Below are 15,571 nucleotides of genomic sequence, written 5' to 3'. Positions count from 1 at the left end.
ATCCCTCCTCTCACAGTCCCATCCCTCCTCCCACAGTCCCCACCTCCCCCGCACAGTCCCCGCATCTCTGCGCACCACTGCTGCCATGTTAGGTCACAAGAGTGTTGGAGGGCTCTGGATTGAGGGAAATGAACGTTGTTGTCCACGTCTTTTCACAGTTAATGAGATCAGCTTTCACCTGGGTTTGCTGCTCACCATAACTCTGTTCTCTTTTCTCAGTCTCCCTGTCACTCCTTAAACGTTTTCCACCTGTGTGGTCTCTGTTTCTTCCATGTGTTCTTCTTAAACCCTTAGTTAAGCTTTCACTGGGAAGTTCATACAGACGTTTTGTCTCAAGGAGCAGTGAGAACAATGGTGCTTAAATGCACAGGTCAGTTTTCCACAGGCCCTTCACGAAGACGCCTGAGGTGCAGGAGCCTGCAGCTGGAGGGGCTCCTGAGCACTCCCTCCTGTGAACTGGGCGCATCCATCGCCCGCAGGCTCTCTGCACTTCTGTTGCTTGTATTGTCATGTATTTAGGCCTCAACTTTCCAACTCTGAGTTCTTGAAAGGTGGGAAGGAAATGGCACACTTTTAACCATTTCTGTACCTTGCGGGCTGTACACAGTAACCATCGAAAAAATGATTTGTATCTGAAAAAATAATTTATAACTGGTGTTCTGGCTACATGGGAGAGTACTTTTCAGGCCAGCTTCTTTATGGTGTAGAATGACACAGAGTGACACCCTAGGCCCAGATGTATAGCATATGCAGGGAGCATTGAAGGATGCACCATTTGACATCTTTGTAAACTCCAAAATTCGAGGTGTCAACATAGCTTGTAATTTCCCCTATAAAATGCATTTTTGTCCTTACCGGGGAATGGCCTTTTTTGTTTTTTACTTTTTTATGGAGGAAAAGATACAGATCCAAACCACATGGCACAGATCCAAGGACTGCTGGCTGGACCGTCTACGGTGTTGCAGCGCGTGCCAGCCTGCAGCTGCCTGCCCGCAATCCCTGTTGTAGATTTCTTCTTCCCTGCACTCCCAGCACCTGCGCTGCCTCCAGGCTTTCCTGGGGAGGGTTTTTAAAAATAAGCAAATGAGGCTTTTATTTTGGTTTGTTTTGTTTTTAAAATACACCTTCATTACTTCAGAAGTATTGAGCGCAGGATGAAAGTAGAAAGCTGCCCCGGTTTTCTATTGTTGCTTGGCCACCTCCTTGAGTCACGGTGATTTAGCAGTGATTTGTTTACAATCTCTCATGGCTCTGGGGGTCAACTGGGCTCAGCTGAGTGGTTCTCAGTTGGGGCCTCTGCTGCAGTTACCATCAGAGAGTGGCTGGGAGCCACGTCATCCAAAGGCTCAATTGGGCTGAGGGGCTCCCCGACTGGCCTGCCAGCAGGCGGTGCACTGTATCTGCCTGGTATCTCAGCAAGAATTCTCAACCAGCCCACCACACTGACTTCCTCAAAGTTTATATTGGGTGTTACTTTAGGGTTAACAAAGCATTTACTGTCACTTCAACTTTGCCGATAATTTCAAAAGATGACACCCAGATGACCAATGTCACTGATGAGTGTCTACAGTGGTAACGGTGGGCAGGCAGCCACAGGTTCGCACATGCTGCATAAACAAATCACTTACTATCTTTTCAACTTTGCTGATAATTTCAAAAAAAGGACTGACTGCCAGATGACCAACGTCCACAAGGCAATGCGCCATGGCCTCCAGTGTGTGTGCCGTGGCCTCCTGCGTAGCTTGGGCTTCTCAACCCAGCATGAAGGCTGCATCCCTGCATGCATCACGATGGTCCAGGCAGAGCTGAAGGGCTCCTTAGGACACAGCACCAGAAGTAGCAGATGGTGACTTTCGCCATATTTCATTGGTCAAGCAAATCACAAAGGCCAATTCAGATTCAAGAAGACGGAGTCAGATCTGACCTGCAAGTGTGCAGAGGCTGTTTGTGAATTAAAGGCAATCACAAGAAGAAGGGTCCAGGTCACCATGATCAGTGAGGCTCGTCTGGCAGGCCTTGCCTTGGCAGCACCAGCAAACCACCTGGCTGCAGAAAGGCTCAAGTTCCATCCACAGAAATAGTGCGAATTGTGGCACTGTGGACTCCCACAGTGGCTGACAAGTATTAGACACAGGGGTTGCTAAGTCAGTGAGGCCCAGGGAACAGGGAAGGCTAGGGCGGGGCTGATAGCGCTGGCAGCCACAGTCATCGTGGACATTATTCACCTGGGTGTCAGTCACCTTTTGACATATCAGCAAAGTTGAAAATATAGTCAATGCTTTGTTAACTCCTAAGGAAACACTCAAGGTGAGCTGCAAGGAAGTCCATTTGACAAAAAGGCTGTTTCTGTACATAATTGCTGCTTGAGATTTTACAATGTGTCTACTCACACAGCCAACACATATTTCCTAAGTATGCCCGTTTCCTTTTAAACTCTTCTTCCCTTCCAGGGGAACCAGTTTGCACTCCCTGCTGCATCTGTGTGGCCAGAGGATGCCCCTTCTTCCTAAGCGTCTAGGATCCCGCAGTTCTAGGCTATGCCTTTTCACACCAGTGGTGAGGCCCCGCACCTGGAAACGGTCACGGGACCCATTCTGAGCTGTACCTGTGTCCTCTGCAGGGTTACAGCCAGAGGCAGATGGCTTTCCTAGAAATGCCTTGATGTGAGTTTTAAAGCAACTCCTTATGACTATTATCTGAATTTACCAAACTCTCCCTGGCTTTTGCTCAGAATGAACTTTTGATGTTTACTGTCGAATTTTCCGACTGGAAAATTATTCTTGTGAAACATGTGACTGTAAACCACACTCCTCGCGCTTTGCGCACCTCACTGCGTCCATGCAAATGAACAGTGTGATTTCAAATTTGAGGAAGGTTGGATGAGAGTGAGACCTAAGAGGATCTTTAATGTGGGGCGTTTTTAGAGAGGGAAAAATGAAACGGGTCTCGGCTTTCTCAGGGTGACATATAATTTGGATTTGACTTGGAAATAGGGAAGACATATGGGGCAAAGCACATGAGAAGCATCGCAGAGGCCAGTGCCACTTGGGGCATCCGTTTCAGGTCTCAGGCTGGGAGCTGGTCAGCAGCAGGGTTCCAGTCTCCATCCACTGCCTTCCCCTCTGGGGCTCGGAGGGAGGCGTAGGGAGGAGGTCGTTCTTGGAGACCCCCAGATCCCTGCCTCTGTGAGTCTAACTGAAGGGGCCCCCACAGTGGCCGAGTCTCTTTGTTCTGTCAGGAAGGGGGTGTTTTTGTTCAACACGTGGCCGCACGATGTGGTTTTGTTCAATACGTTACATTTCTGCTTAATTAACGTTCATTTTTGTTCCCCGGCAAAATCCAGTCTGTTTTTCCCTTTTCTTTCCAGGCAGGCATTAAAGGGCTAATCATCTATAAAAGGGCCAGTGTTAGAGGCACCTGAGAAACCAGGAGGTGTGTGTGCCCCCATGGGGGATCTTTCTACCGGAAGCAGAAGCATCAGGGGCGAAGTGGAAGTGAGGTGGAGGGATGGAGCCGAGGTAGCAGGGGAGGGGTTGGTAGAGCAGAGGGGAGCACCTTGCTTTGCCCTCCTTCCAGTAATCAGCAGGTTTCGGGTTGGGATGAACTTTGGGGGAGCAGCACCCCATGACTCCGCTCAGCTGGAAAAGGGACAGGTGACCCAGGCTGAAAGAAGTGGTGAGATCTGTTAGAGGAAAACAACCAGGACTTAGTGAGGAGAGGCTTTGCTGGGAAGGATTGCTGTCAGGCAGGAAAGGGAGGACCCCATGACCATAGGGCTGCAAATGCCTCAAACGGAAAAGGCCCTTCTTTTATCCAGTAAGGAGGAGCCACCGGGGCCAGCAAGCTCTTTGGAGGGGACCCGGGAGAAGCCTAGGAAAATGGCCAGTGGGGTTGAGCAGGACATAGGCCCTGCTGTGTCCAGCTGGCTCCCCGGGGAGATGACCAGGGGTGCGCTCCAGGTCCTCAGGACTCACTCAGGATTGGGAACTCGGAGCTCAGGGCTCAGCAGGAAGCAGAGACCCGGGCGACGTGTGGTCGGGACAGGGCAGGGCTGGGAAGTGGCAATGTGGCCTTCTGGGCAGTCGGGGTGGGGAGGACGCACTTTTCTCTGTGAGGCAGAGAAAGTGAGTCCATCCAGCTGGCTGTATGTTGGTCATGAGTCTGTTTGTAAATTTTTTGTCATTTCCTGAGATGTGGTTCACAGCAACCCAGGTGTGAACAGCTTTATGATTCTAGGGTTCTTTTCTATTTTTTAACCACTTGCATCTAACAATAAATTTCTGAGTGACTTGTCATCAGCTGCTTTCCTTGATATGTCTAATGACTGGGCAGTGACCCCCATTATCACCCAGAGAGGATGCCTCTGTGCCACATAAAGATTAGGTGCCCCGCCTTTGATCAAGGGACTCCTCTGAGGGTCTCAGAGAATCCAGTAATAACAGCTGATAAGCATGGAGAACCACCTTTCCTCCAGGCACTGTTCCTCGGCTTTGTGGACGGGCCTGGCTATTTCTCAGAACCCTCTGAGGTTATAACTGTGAAGGTCTTTCTTTTGAAAGAGGAAACCGGGGCTTGCTGAGGCTCAGTGGTCCTTCTGTGGCTGTATAGCTTTCAGGGTGGGGCCAGAACTCACTGACTCTGCACAAAAGTGCTCCCAACCCTGCCCATTATCTCACATGGCCTCTTGCAAACGTCCCCAGATCTTCCCAGTCGGCTTGCAGGGGCTCCTGGCTCCCAGGGGAGAACCAGGTAAAGGAGTGTGGAAGTTTGTCTACAAACTCATTACTGCAAATTGAAAACATCGCAAAGCCTCTCTTGCTCTGGAGAGCTACACCGCCTCCCGCTTTCTCATCACTTTCCCATTGGTTGGAATTTGATTCCAGGGATCTCAGGGTTACTCAATACCCTACAGGATACACATGGTTAACCATTTGCATTTGGCCAAATAGGCGTTACTTTTCAATAGGAAGTGGCAATCCAGAACTTGCTTTTGGCCAGTTCTAGTAGCTCACAGCTTTTCTTTTTAAATAACCACTAGAAGTTGCCTCTTATTGACAGATGGTCATCACCTTGGTGACCTGGAGTTGTCACACTGGGGCCCGGAGCGGCTGAAGGGAGGGGATCAGAGCGCTGCCTGTGGTGAGCATGCCAATGCCCTGAAACTTACCTTTCAAATCTAACTTCTTTGACATCCTAGCCTGGTGGGAACGGGACTGTTTTTCTCATTAATCTTCCAAATTGCTGGCGTGTGGACTGTGTTGATGCTTAACAGCGCAGACTTCCTTTCCTGAAAGCATTGACCATACGGTTTTAGGAAGCTCACTTTTCTTCTAAGTGTGTAGTAAGAGATTTCATACTCATTCCCTGCACTGGAGCTTGGGTGATGGCCTGTGTGCTTGTTTCTCATACAGGAGATATCCTCAGGGCATCAGTCTGGAGAGGAATGCGATTCTCGAACAAATGTACGAAAAGATTTTGAAAAACAAAAAAATTAGGCTAAGAAATATTTTGGAGGCCGTAAGTCTTTTACGCAATGAAGGCTGTTGAGTGGGCATTGCAGGCAGCCTGAGACTGAGCAGGAAGGAGCTTGCGAGTGAGGGGGGTTATTTAAAAGAAATTGACAAGGTGGAAATTTTCACAAGACCCAGTGCAATGCTGCAAAGCTGCCATGAGGGCTGCCAATGCCACTGTGATTACGAAGCCAGTATCTTATGACCAGAAAAAAATACACAATGATATTGAAAGAAGCCAGACCAGGCGCGGTGGCTCACACCTGTAATCCTAGTTCTTTGAGAGGCCAAGATGGGCAGATCACCTGAGGTTAGGAGTTTGAAATCAGCCTGGTCAACATAGTGAAACTCTGTCTCTACTAAAAATACAAAAATTAGCCGGGCGTGGTGGTATGCCTGTAATCCCAGCTATCCGGGAGGTGGAGGCAGGAGGATGCTTGAACTCAGGCTTGAACTTCAGTGAGCCGAGATCGCGCCCCTGGCTCCAGCTGGAGACCAACTCCAAAGTCCATGTAGCAGCAGGACATTATTAAAAAAAGACAAAAATGCAAGGCCATAACTAAAGCTATTCTTGAAATGGTTAAAGATGTAATTACTGCAAATAAAAAAGAAAAAAAAAAAGCAAACTTCCAAAAAAAAAAAAGGAAAAAAAAAAAAAAAAAACACCCACAGAAGCTAATAAACAAATCACCAGCGGTAAACAAAAAAAACCCAAACCTCCTGGCCTCCTCCTTAGCCACCCTCATTCAAAAGCAGAAGGAAGCCAGCTTAGAGTTTCAGCTCCACTAATGCATATCTAAAAAGGTATGAAATGTGGTGTGCCCATGATTCAAATGAACTTAGAGAACATACATGTATTGAACACCTAATGTTGCAGTATTTGAAACTCTGATATCGATAAGATATTTTAAAATAAATAGATTGTTTAGGATCTAAATAATTCTATGGCATTTCACTAAGACCTGCTGGTGGCAAAGTGAATTAGAACGGCGAGTGAGAGACAATAATGGAAGGCTCACAGTCTAGATGAGCTACAGCTTCCCCATCTGTCAAATGGGTATGATGTCTCTACCTTAAATGGTTTGTGAGGTTAAAAGGGATAACAGCTGTAAACCAGTGATTCTAATGCCCAGCAGGTAACTAGAACATAATTTACAGCAGAAGCACATACACAACACAAACACACACATACATATATGCATGATATATACATACACACACATCTATAGAGACACACACACAGTTATACATACACTCACATGCATGAATACACACATATTTATACATAGAGGCACCAATATACACCCATGCACACACATGCAAACACATACATGCACATGTATGCTTGCATATGCACACCTACACACATGCACACACGGGCATATACACATACACTATAGACACACATTCATATATGCAGGCATATGCACACCGATTACACACATGAACACATGCATATACAAATACACACACACACACACACACACATATGCACACAGACACACATACTCTTATTTAGTTCTTGCTCCTTGTTTTGCTGGGCCAGTGCTATTTGGGAAAGTAAGTACAAATTTAAAAGTGTCTGACAACTTAATTTTAACACATTGTTAAGCTGGTTAGTAAATGTTTTTAAATTACAAGTTAACACAGTTTTTACCAGTGATAATTTGATAACTATTACTGTTTTTCCATATTGAATTTTCTTGGGCAGAGTCTGTCCTCGGCCAGGCAGTTGGTCTGTTGCTTGGCCCTTTGACCCCTGTTCCTCTTTGGGAGCCCCGGCAGCTCTTACTGGCCTTCTCTCTCTGCCACCACCACAGAGCCAGCCTGTATGGGTCTCCCCGAGAGTGTGTGCTGTGGCCACCGGCCTCTCCTGGGGCCATTTGCCTGTGATTAGAGGACTCCTGATGTCCTCAAAGTCCCCAGACATGGTTTTCTCTAAGGTAGAGGCCCCGTAGAAGGCCTGAGGGAGATGAGTGTGGTGTGTTTGCAGAACTGAACACGGCCTGGCATTTCTTAAATTCTGCAGTGGGGGCGGCTCTCCCTCATTCCACTGGTTCTGCTTTTTAGCAGAATGTATAATTAGGTGTTCTTTTCAATTCTAAATGAATTAATCAATTTGCTATTACTTTTTGAAATACTCTCTTGCATACTGTACCTTATAAAAATTGTACTAGGAAGCCATATTACTTTATTGGAATAAAAATTGAAGTTAACATTTTAAATGCTATGCTAGAAATATTATTCTGCGATTAAGTTTTTCTTAAAGTAACACTTTTTAAAATGTGTGATAAAAAGATCTTTGAAATGTTAAAATTGAAATTCAGAGGCTGTTATCACTTACTGTGCACATATATTTAATCTTCATGAGATCCTAGTACATTTGCATTTTATTTAGAAGACTAGGGTGGTGGCTTGCAGTCCCAGCTACTCTGGAGGCTGAGCTGGTAGGATACCTTGAGGCCAGTAGTTCAAGGCTGCAGTGTGCTATAATTGTGCTGTGAATGGCCTCTGGGCAACATAGCAAGATCCCATCTCCAAAAAAAGGTAGTTTACTTATATGATTATAAGCCTAGAATACAAAATACACATTAAAGTATAGCTTTAATATACCTCTAATAAAGGGGAGAAAAAGTCACTTAAAATATCTCTTAATGAAAGTTTATTTCTAAGTTTAGCATAGGTCCACAGAAAGAAGAGAATCAATCAGACGTGAGACCTGCACAGCTTTTGTTTTATGCAATTGCTAAGGGAATGAAGGCACTTCAAGTTAGAGGCTGGTGTGGGGACCAGCACACTGGCTGGGGATTCCTCCTGTGTTTGCCTTGGTGGCACCCCTTGGCACACTCCCTGGGTAAGGCGATGCCAGCCCTGGACGTCTGTGAGCTGCTGCAGTCAGGTGGTGGGTGCATGCAGGCATCTTCTCGTCCTCCCTCTGCTGTTGCCCTGAACAGAAGGGATTGGCCCCTGGGCATTGCTCAGACCTGTCTTTGGATGAATGAATGAACAGTCCTCTAGGTCAGTGACAGTGTTTGGCTATGTCCCATCCAAATCTCAACTTGAATTGCAGTTCCCATAATCCCCATGTGTCGTGGGAGGGACCAGGTGGGGATAATTTAATCATGGGGGCCGTATCCTGTTCTTGGGATAGTGAGTTCTCATGAGATCTGATGGTTTTGTAGGGGGCTTCCCTCTTTGCTGGACACTCATTTTTCTCCTTCCTGCCATCATGTGAAGAAGGATGTGTTTTCTTCCCTTTCTGACATGATTGTCAGTTTTCTGAGGTCTCCCCAGCCAGGCTGAACTGTGAGTCAATTAAACCTTTTTCTTGTATAAATTACTTAGTCACAGGTATGTCTTTCTAGCAGTGTGAGAACAGACTAATACAGTCAACTTATGGATTATATGATTTATATAATCAGACATATATGATTATATAGATTACATAGTCAGATGATATGATTCATATAATCATATGAATAAACTTCCTTATTTTAAAGAGATGAGGTCTATGTTGCCCAGGCTGGAGTGCTGTGGCCTTTCGCAGACATGATAATAGCACACTGCAGCCTGGAACTCCTGGCCTCAAAAATTTCCCAGCATTTCCAAAGAACAGGAACTGACACTGTTCCATGGGTGAGAAGGTTTGAGAAATAGTGAATTATTCCAGCAGAGCTCTGAAGGGCAATTGTTAAATGAGCTCTAATAGGAATTAACTAGGGAAGGGGATAGTTAGCATCTTATTAATGTTTTAATTTACTAGCCACAGAGCAATCATTTCCCTCCCGTCTGTCTCCCTCCCTTCTTTCCACCCAGCGCATCTCTTGGAACTCACTTTTAAATGCTGGATCCTTGAATTCCCCATGAAGTGACTGGTCCTAAGTTTAAGTATGCATTAGAATAATACAGAGACTGTGTTAATGCAAGGTGTTGAATCTTCAAAGCAGACATCCATCTAACATCAAACTTTATTAATGATTCAATAACAAAAACGCTGGGCAGAGAGATGCATCCCATGTTGGCAGGGCTGTTCTCAAACTCCTGGCCTCAAGTGATCCACCCACCTTAGCCTCCCAAAGTTCTGGGATTACAGGTGTGAGCCACCACGCCCAGCTATTCTACATTTTTAGATAGGGGTCCCAGCCTTCTTTCCACTAGTAAGTACCATTTGCATGTTTACAAGGAGATCTGGTCCTCGCTCAATCCATTTGTGGGCAGAGTTTAGTTACTTGTGGTTGTAGGACTGAGGTCCGCATTTTCATGTTGGCTGTCAGCGGAGGGCTTTTTAGCTTCTCAGGGCCACCATGTGGCTTGACCTGTGGCCCCCTCTTCTGTCTGCAACTCCAGCAACAGCACATTGAGTCTCCCTTCTTTGAATCTTTTCTTCTCCCGTCTCCGTGGAGAACGACTCTTCACATCTAGGGACTCGTGATTGTACTGGGTCCACCTAGATAATCCAGCATGATCTCTGTCCACCCCCAGGCCTTGGATCTTTAACTTCATCACATACGCACAGTCCCTTTTGCCGTGTGAGGTAACACAAGCACAGGTCTGGTGTCTGTGCCAGGGCCTGGGGCCAGGATTCTGTCGACCACAAGTGCTGCCCCCTGTAGCAGCTGCCTCCTCACTTGTATCTATTATTGGGTTGGAAAGCCAGGGCTGTAATCTTGTGACTATGCCTAGTGCCAATGTCTAAAAATCATTGTTACATTTTGTAGGTTTTTCTAGTTGTTTAGTGCAGCAGGGTACCTTTGGTCTTTGTTAATCCACCGTGGCTGGGAGCTTCATCTGATTGATATGATCACCTCTTCACATGCTTTTGCAACACAAGGGTCTATATTTTCTTCTTCTGTGTACTCTAAAGCACTCAACGGTATACCTGCTGGGATTACAGAAGTGCAGAGGTGACCCCCATGCCTTCCACCAGCTTTATGTCCAAAGCAGTGACTGAGGGGCAGTGAAGAATGGAACTCTAAGTTGTGACTCCAGGCATCAGGGAAGGAATAGGGTGGAGTAAGCAATGAAGTGAGAATCAAAATTATGCAAGAAATAGGTTTGGAAAATAATTCAGAGTGAACTTTGTGTTATATGGGCTTCCTGTCCAAAAGGTCAGTATCTATGTGGACTTGTAAGTGAGGACTGCTATGGCACAACCTGGGGGGTGAGGAGGGGAGCTCTGCCTTCTCTGCCTGTGCACCTGGGGCTGCACTTCCCCAGCTGCTCCTGCATGGTATGGCCAGGCCCACATGATGCCAGAGCAGGGAAAAGAGGAGGAAGATGGGCAATTGGCTGGGAAGCACACTCAACATGAACACCAGAGCATTTCAGGCCATGGATTTTTACTAGGGGGTGCCCAGGTGGTGTTAATAAACAGGATGATGGACAATTCTGGAAAGGAGGAGTGAGCCTGAGAATAGCGAAGAGTTTTTCTTTCTTTTTAAGTTTGCTTCAAACGATGAATTTCAAAGCCCTTTGTCCTCAGGCCCTCCATAGCCACTCTAGCCCTTCCTGGTCTCCTGCTAAACTTCTGCAGCCTGGACCCATGCACGGCCACTGTTGCTATTCCCAACACAGTGTATGCTCCATGCATGTTGTTTCCTGACAGTCCGGTTGAATCGGCCAGGTCAGCTGCTCAGCTGTTTCACAAATATACAGGGCTCAGGACTCAGGACTGCTCTTCAGCCTGAGACCAGCTGGTCACCTGAGGGGGATGGCCCTTCTCTGTCAATCACTGGCCCATAGCCTTGCCATTCTCCAAGGACCCTGATCGGAGCCTCCTCCTCCAGGAAGCTTTTCCTAACTGTGCCACCCTCCACCTTTCCTCTGGCACTTGGGTTTCTGGCAATTAGGATGCCTTTGCCGTAGCAGGTTCGTGCTTGTAACCTGGAATGTCTACTGGGAAGGTCTGCAGCTGTGGAGGAGCAGGTGCATTCCTCTCTGGCACCCGCCCGGGCCGGAGCAGCTCATTCAGTGTGCCTTGGGAATCAGACTCATAGTCAAACTGCAAATTCTACTGGAGATTCTCACATGCCCACAGGGGTGAATATCACTGGCATTTATTGTGAACTGTTTAAAGCCCAGGACTATGACTTATACATTTTCTATGCACATTCACACTTGTATAGATTTTTGTTCAGTAAAATCTTGTTGAAATTTTTAAAATTTTGCATAAAGATTTTTGTGCAGATCACGACTTGTGGATTTCTGAGAGCACTTTATTTAAACTATAGATCAGAGATTGGCAAATTATAGCCTCTAGCCAACCAAGCCCGGTCAGGCCTGTTCAGTTATGTAATTGTAGATGCTTTCAAGCTACACAAACGCAGATTTGAGGAGCAGTGACAGAGACCATATGGCCTGCAAAGCCTAAAATATTTACTCTCTGGTCCTTTACAGAAAGCGGCCGCTGATGCCTGCTCGAAATAAGTATTTTTATGTGAAAGAGTGTGCTGTGCACTCTGTCCACATGAGATGCAATGCTGTTGACTAAACTGTCTGGCTCTCCAAGAATACTTGTTTTAACGGTGGTGCATTTTGCTTTCTCTCCCTAGAGTTCCTTCCACTTTTCTGCTCCCTCTGCCTGTGAGCTGAAGGGGCTGAGCCGCACACTCCTTTTTCTATATCCAGCCTGCATTTTGTTTCTGCCCACAATGTGCGAGGTAAGATTTTAATTTTTGGCAAGGAGTATGATTTGGGTTCATTGTGGCTGCTTGAAAATCGCACCACTGCTCATTCTATCTTTGTCTCCTTTCCAGGAATTAGTGAATGTCAGCGATGCTTTCGACTCCACTGAAGATTGTGTTTTTATGTCAGTCAATACTACATATTATGACTTACCTGATCCTGAAAACTTGGTGTGCTCCTTGCAGGAGGTCAGGGACTTCTCCAGGCTATTTGTACCAATTGCCTACTCCTTGATCTGTGTCTTTGGCCTCCTGGGGAATATTCTGGTGGTGATCACCTTTGCTTTTTATAAGAAGGCTAGGTCTATGACAGACGTCTATCTCTTGAACATGGCCATTGCAGACATTCTCTTTGTTCTTACTCTCCCATTCTGGGCAGTGAATCACGCCACCGGTGCGTGGGTTTTCAGCAATGCCATGTGCAAGTTGATGAAAGGCATCTATGCTGTCAACTTCAACTGCGGGATGCTGCTCCTGACTTGCATTAGCGTGGACCGGTACATGGCCATTGTACAGGCAACTAAGTCGTTCCGGCTCCGATCCAGAACACTACCGCGCAGCAAAGTCATCTGCCTTGCTGTGTGGGGAGTGTCGGTCATCATCTCCAGCTCAGCTTTCATCTTCAACCAGAAATACAACACCCAAGGCAGCGATGTTTGTGAGCCCAACTACCAGCCTGTCTCGGAGCCCATCAGGTGGAAGCTGCTGATGTTGGGGCTTGAGCTACTCTTCGGTTTCTTTATCCCTTTGGTGTTCATGATATTTTGTTACATGTTCATTGTCAAAACGTTGGTGCAAGCGCAGAATTCTAAAAGACACAAAGCCATCCGTGTGATCATAGCCGTGGTGCTTGTGTTTCTGGCTTGTCAGATTCCTCATAACATGGTCCTGCTTGTGACGGCTGCAAATTTGGGTAAAATGAACCGATCCTGCCAGCATGAAAAGCTAATGGGCTATACGAAAACCATCACAGAGGTCCTGGCTTTCCTGCACTGCTGCCTGAACCCTGTGCTCTATGCTTTCATTGGGCAGAAGTTCAGAAACTACTTTCTGAAGATCATGAAGGACCTGTGGTGTGTGAGAAGGAAGCACAAGTCCCCAGGCTTCTCCTGTGCCAGCAGGTACTCAGAAACCTTCATCTCCCGGCAGACCAGCGAGACTGCAGATAATGAAAACGCGTCCTCCTTCACGATGTGACGTGCTGTGTGACAGAAAGCCGAGTTTCCCTAAGGCATTTGTGAAACATACTCATCGATATTATGCAAAAAAAAAAAAAAAAGTCTGTGGCCGAACACACATGGAAAATGTGGGAATTAAGCAAAATCAGGCAAGCGTCTCTCCTGCAGGACTGAACGTGCTCATGGGCTGTGTGGTCACTTCAGGGTGGTAGTGGTTTTCTGACTGGTAGCATTTTTCAGCACACTTTGCAAGGAATGTTTTGTAGCTCTGGAGTATATATAGGCCTGGTGTTTCACTAGACAGCCTTTGGGAAATGCCGAATTAAAGTGAATTGTTGACCAATGTAAAAATTTTCAGAAATAGTCATGAAGCAGTCACAAATCACAGGGTCTTATAGTTACAACAAAAAATGATAGCATGGTCTGAAAAAACAAAACAGAAGAAACCACTGAAGCCCACACATCACTCATTTTAGGCAAGTCTTGGAGCATTTTATTTACCAGAGTATTTGTTGATGCTGGTTGTCAGCAGCAGGACCAGCTGCCTGGGCTTTCTTTCCTCTCATTTCCCTGAAACAGTCAACAAGCCTGACGCGGTGAAATGGAGGCAGAAAGGCAAGCTCAGGTGTTCACAGCCTGGAAGTGCTTCGGGAAGACACGACAGTGGCAGAACAGGCTTCGGTGACAACTGTCACCGTGGATGGAGCGGCTCAGGTCGCAGTGGGCCATGAGGAAAGTGTCACTTTGCTTTTACTTCCCTGGGAGCTGTTCTCTGTCATGAGCGACTCTTCTCTGGACAGGAGCTAGAATGATCTTGCTCACAGCTGTGCTCTGCGCACCTAGCAGAGTTCCAGTGAAAAAACGGGACTCAGAGATATTTGATTAATGAATCGTAATGAAATTGGGGTTTATTGTGCAGTTTAAAGATTAGATGTTTTTAATTTTTTTAAATAAATAGAATACTTTTTTTTTTTTTTAAAGAAAGCAACTGTACTGAGATAATGTAGAAAGAAGTTTTGTTCTATGTCTTTCATGTGGTTGAAGAGCAATGGTTGGCTGAAGACTTTTGTTATGAGGAGTTGCAGATTAGCTAGCGGACAAATGCAGATTAGCTAGCGGACAGCTGGAATTATGCTGGCTTCTGATAATGATTTTAAAGGGGTCTGAAGTTTGTGTTGGAATGAGATTTTAACAACTCTCTTCAACGACATGGAAAGTTTATGGAAATCATGTTTTTGAAGGGTTATGTAAATATATGAACATTAGAAAAATATCCATTTGTGTTACAAAAATACAAACGTGTTAGGAAAGTACTGTCATGGGCCGGGCATGGTGGCTCACTTCTGTAATCCCAGCATTTTGGGAGACCCAGGTGGGAGGATCACTTGAGATCAGGAGTTCGAGACCAGCTTGGCCAACATGGCAAAACCCACATCTCTACTGAAAATGCAAAAATTAGTCAGGTATGGTGTCAGGTGCCTATAATACCAGCTACTTGGGAGGCTGAGGCAGGAGAATCCCTTGAACCCGGGAGGCAGGGAGTCAAGATAGCGCCACTGCACTCCAGCCTAGGCGACAGAGTGAGACTCCATCTCAAAAAAAAAAAAAAAAAAAAAAAAAGAAAGAAAGAAAGAAAAGAAAAAAGAAAATTACTGTTATGAATTACTAAAATACTGACTTGTTTAAACCTGACAAATGTGTTATTTGAAACTTTATATTGTTCTTGTAAGCTTTAACTATATTATCTCTTTAAAATGCAAAATATGTCTTAAGATTCAAAGTCTATATTTTTAAAGCATTGCTTTGCAAAATAAAAAATGTGTTCTGTACATGAAATAGGAATCGTCTTTCAGCTTCAAGGTCCGGATGGAGGGGCCCACTGTCCGGAGAGCGTGTCTTCAGGCTTCCTCATGTCCTTCAAAGCTGTTAGTGTTTGACTCTACAGATCAAAGCAAAACGAGTTGTTATTCGGACACTTCTTGCAGTGTGATCAGCGTGCTGATGTCATCTGTGATGAGGATTCATGCCTGAACACTGGCACAGAAACATTGCTTATTTGCCAGTGAGCTTCTCTGCATTGTTTAAAAGTTCAAATAAATGAAGCTGACTTCTTTAAGCAACAGCCTTTTAAACATTTTAGGTATAATGTATAAAAATGTTTACTTTATTTCTTCTTAAATATAGTACATTAAGTGACATC

The 15,571-nt window shown here is 45.7% G+C and overlaps 1 protein-coding gene across 3 annotated transcripts in view; it reads left to right on the top strand.

Annotated features, from left to right (window-relative positions):
• CCR6 (C-C motif chemokine receptor 6) overlaps nt 1-13,722 on the top strand; it is a 20,562-nt gene extending 6,840 nt beyond the window's left edge. For 2 of the 3 annotated variants that reach the window (XM_017508290.2, XM_037731267.1), the window contains 2 exons: nt 12,062-12,169; nt 12,266-13,722. In XM_017508290.2, the coding sequence (XP_017363779.1) occupies nt 12,161-12,169; nt 12,266-13,390 (1,134 nt within the window). In that variant the 5' untranslated portion in view covers nt 12,062-12,160 and the 3' untranslated portion in view covers nt 13,391-13,722. Of the gene's footprint in view, nt 1-1,154; nt 5,140-12,061; nt 12,170-12,265 lie in introns of those variants that run through there. The other variant, XM_017508293.2, reaches the window with a different exon arrangement.
• The last annotated feature ends 1,849 nt before the right edge of the window (nt 13,723-15,571 follow it).

This window comes from Cebus imitator, unplaced genomic scaffold (genome assembly GCF_001604975.1).
Source record: "Cebus imitator isolate Cc_AM_T3 unplaced genomic scaffold, Cebus_imitator-1.0 Scaffold389, whole genome shotgun sequence".
In the NCBI taxonomy this organism is placed as follows: domain Eukaryota; kingdom Metazoa; phylum Chordata; class Mammalia; order Primates; family Cebidae; genus Cebus; species Cebus imitator.
Note: the sequence above shows the minus strand (reverse complement) of the source record. Positions and strands in the feature narration are given on the sequence as shown.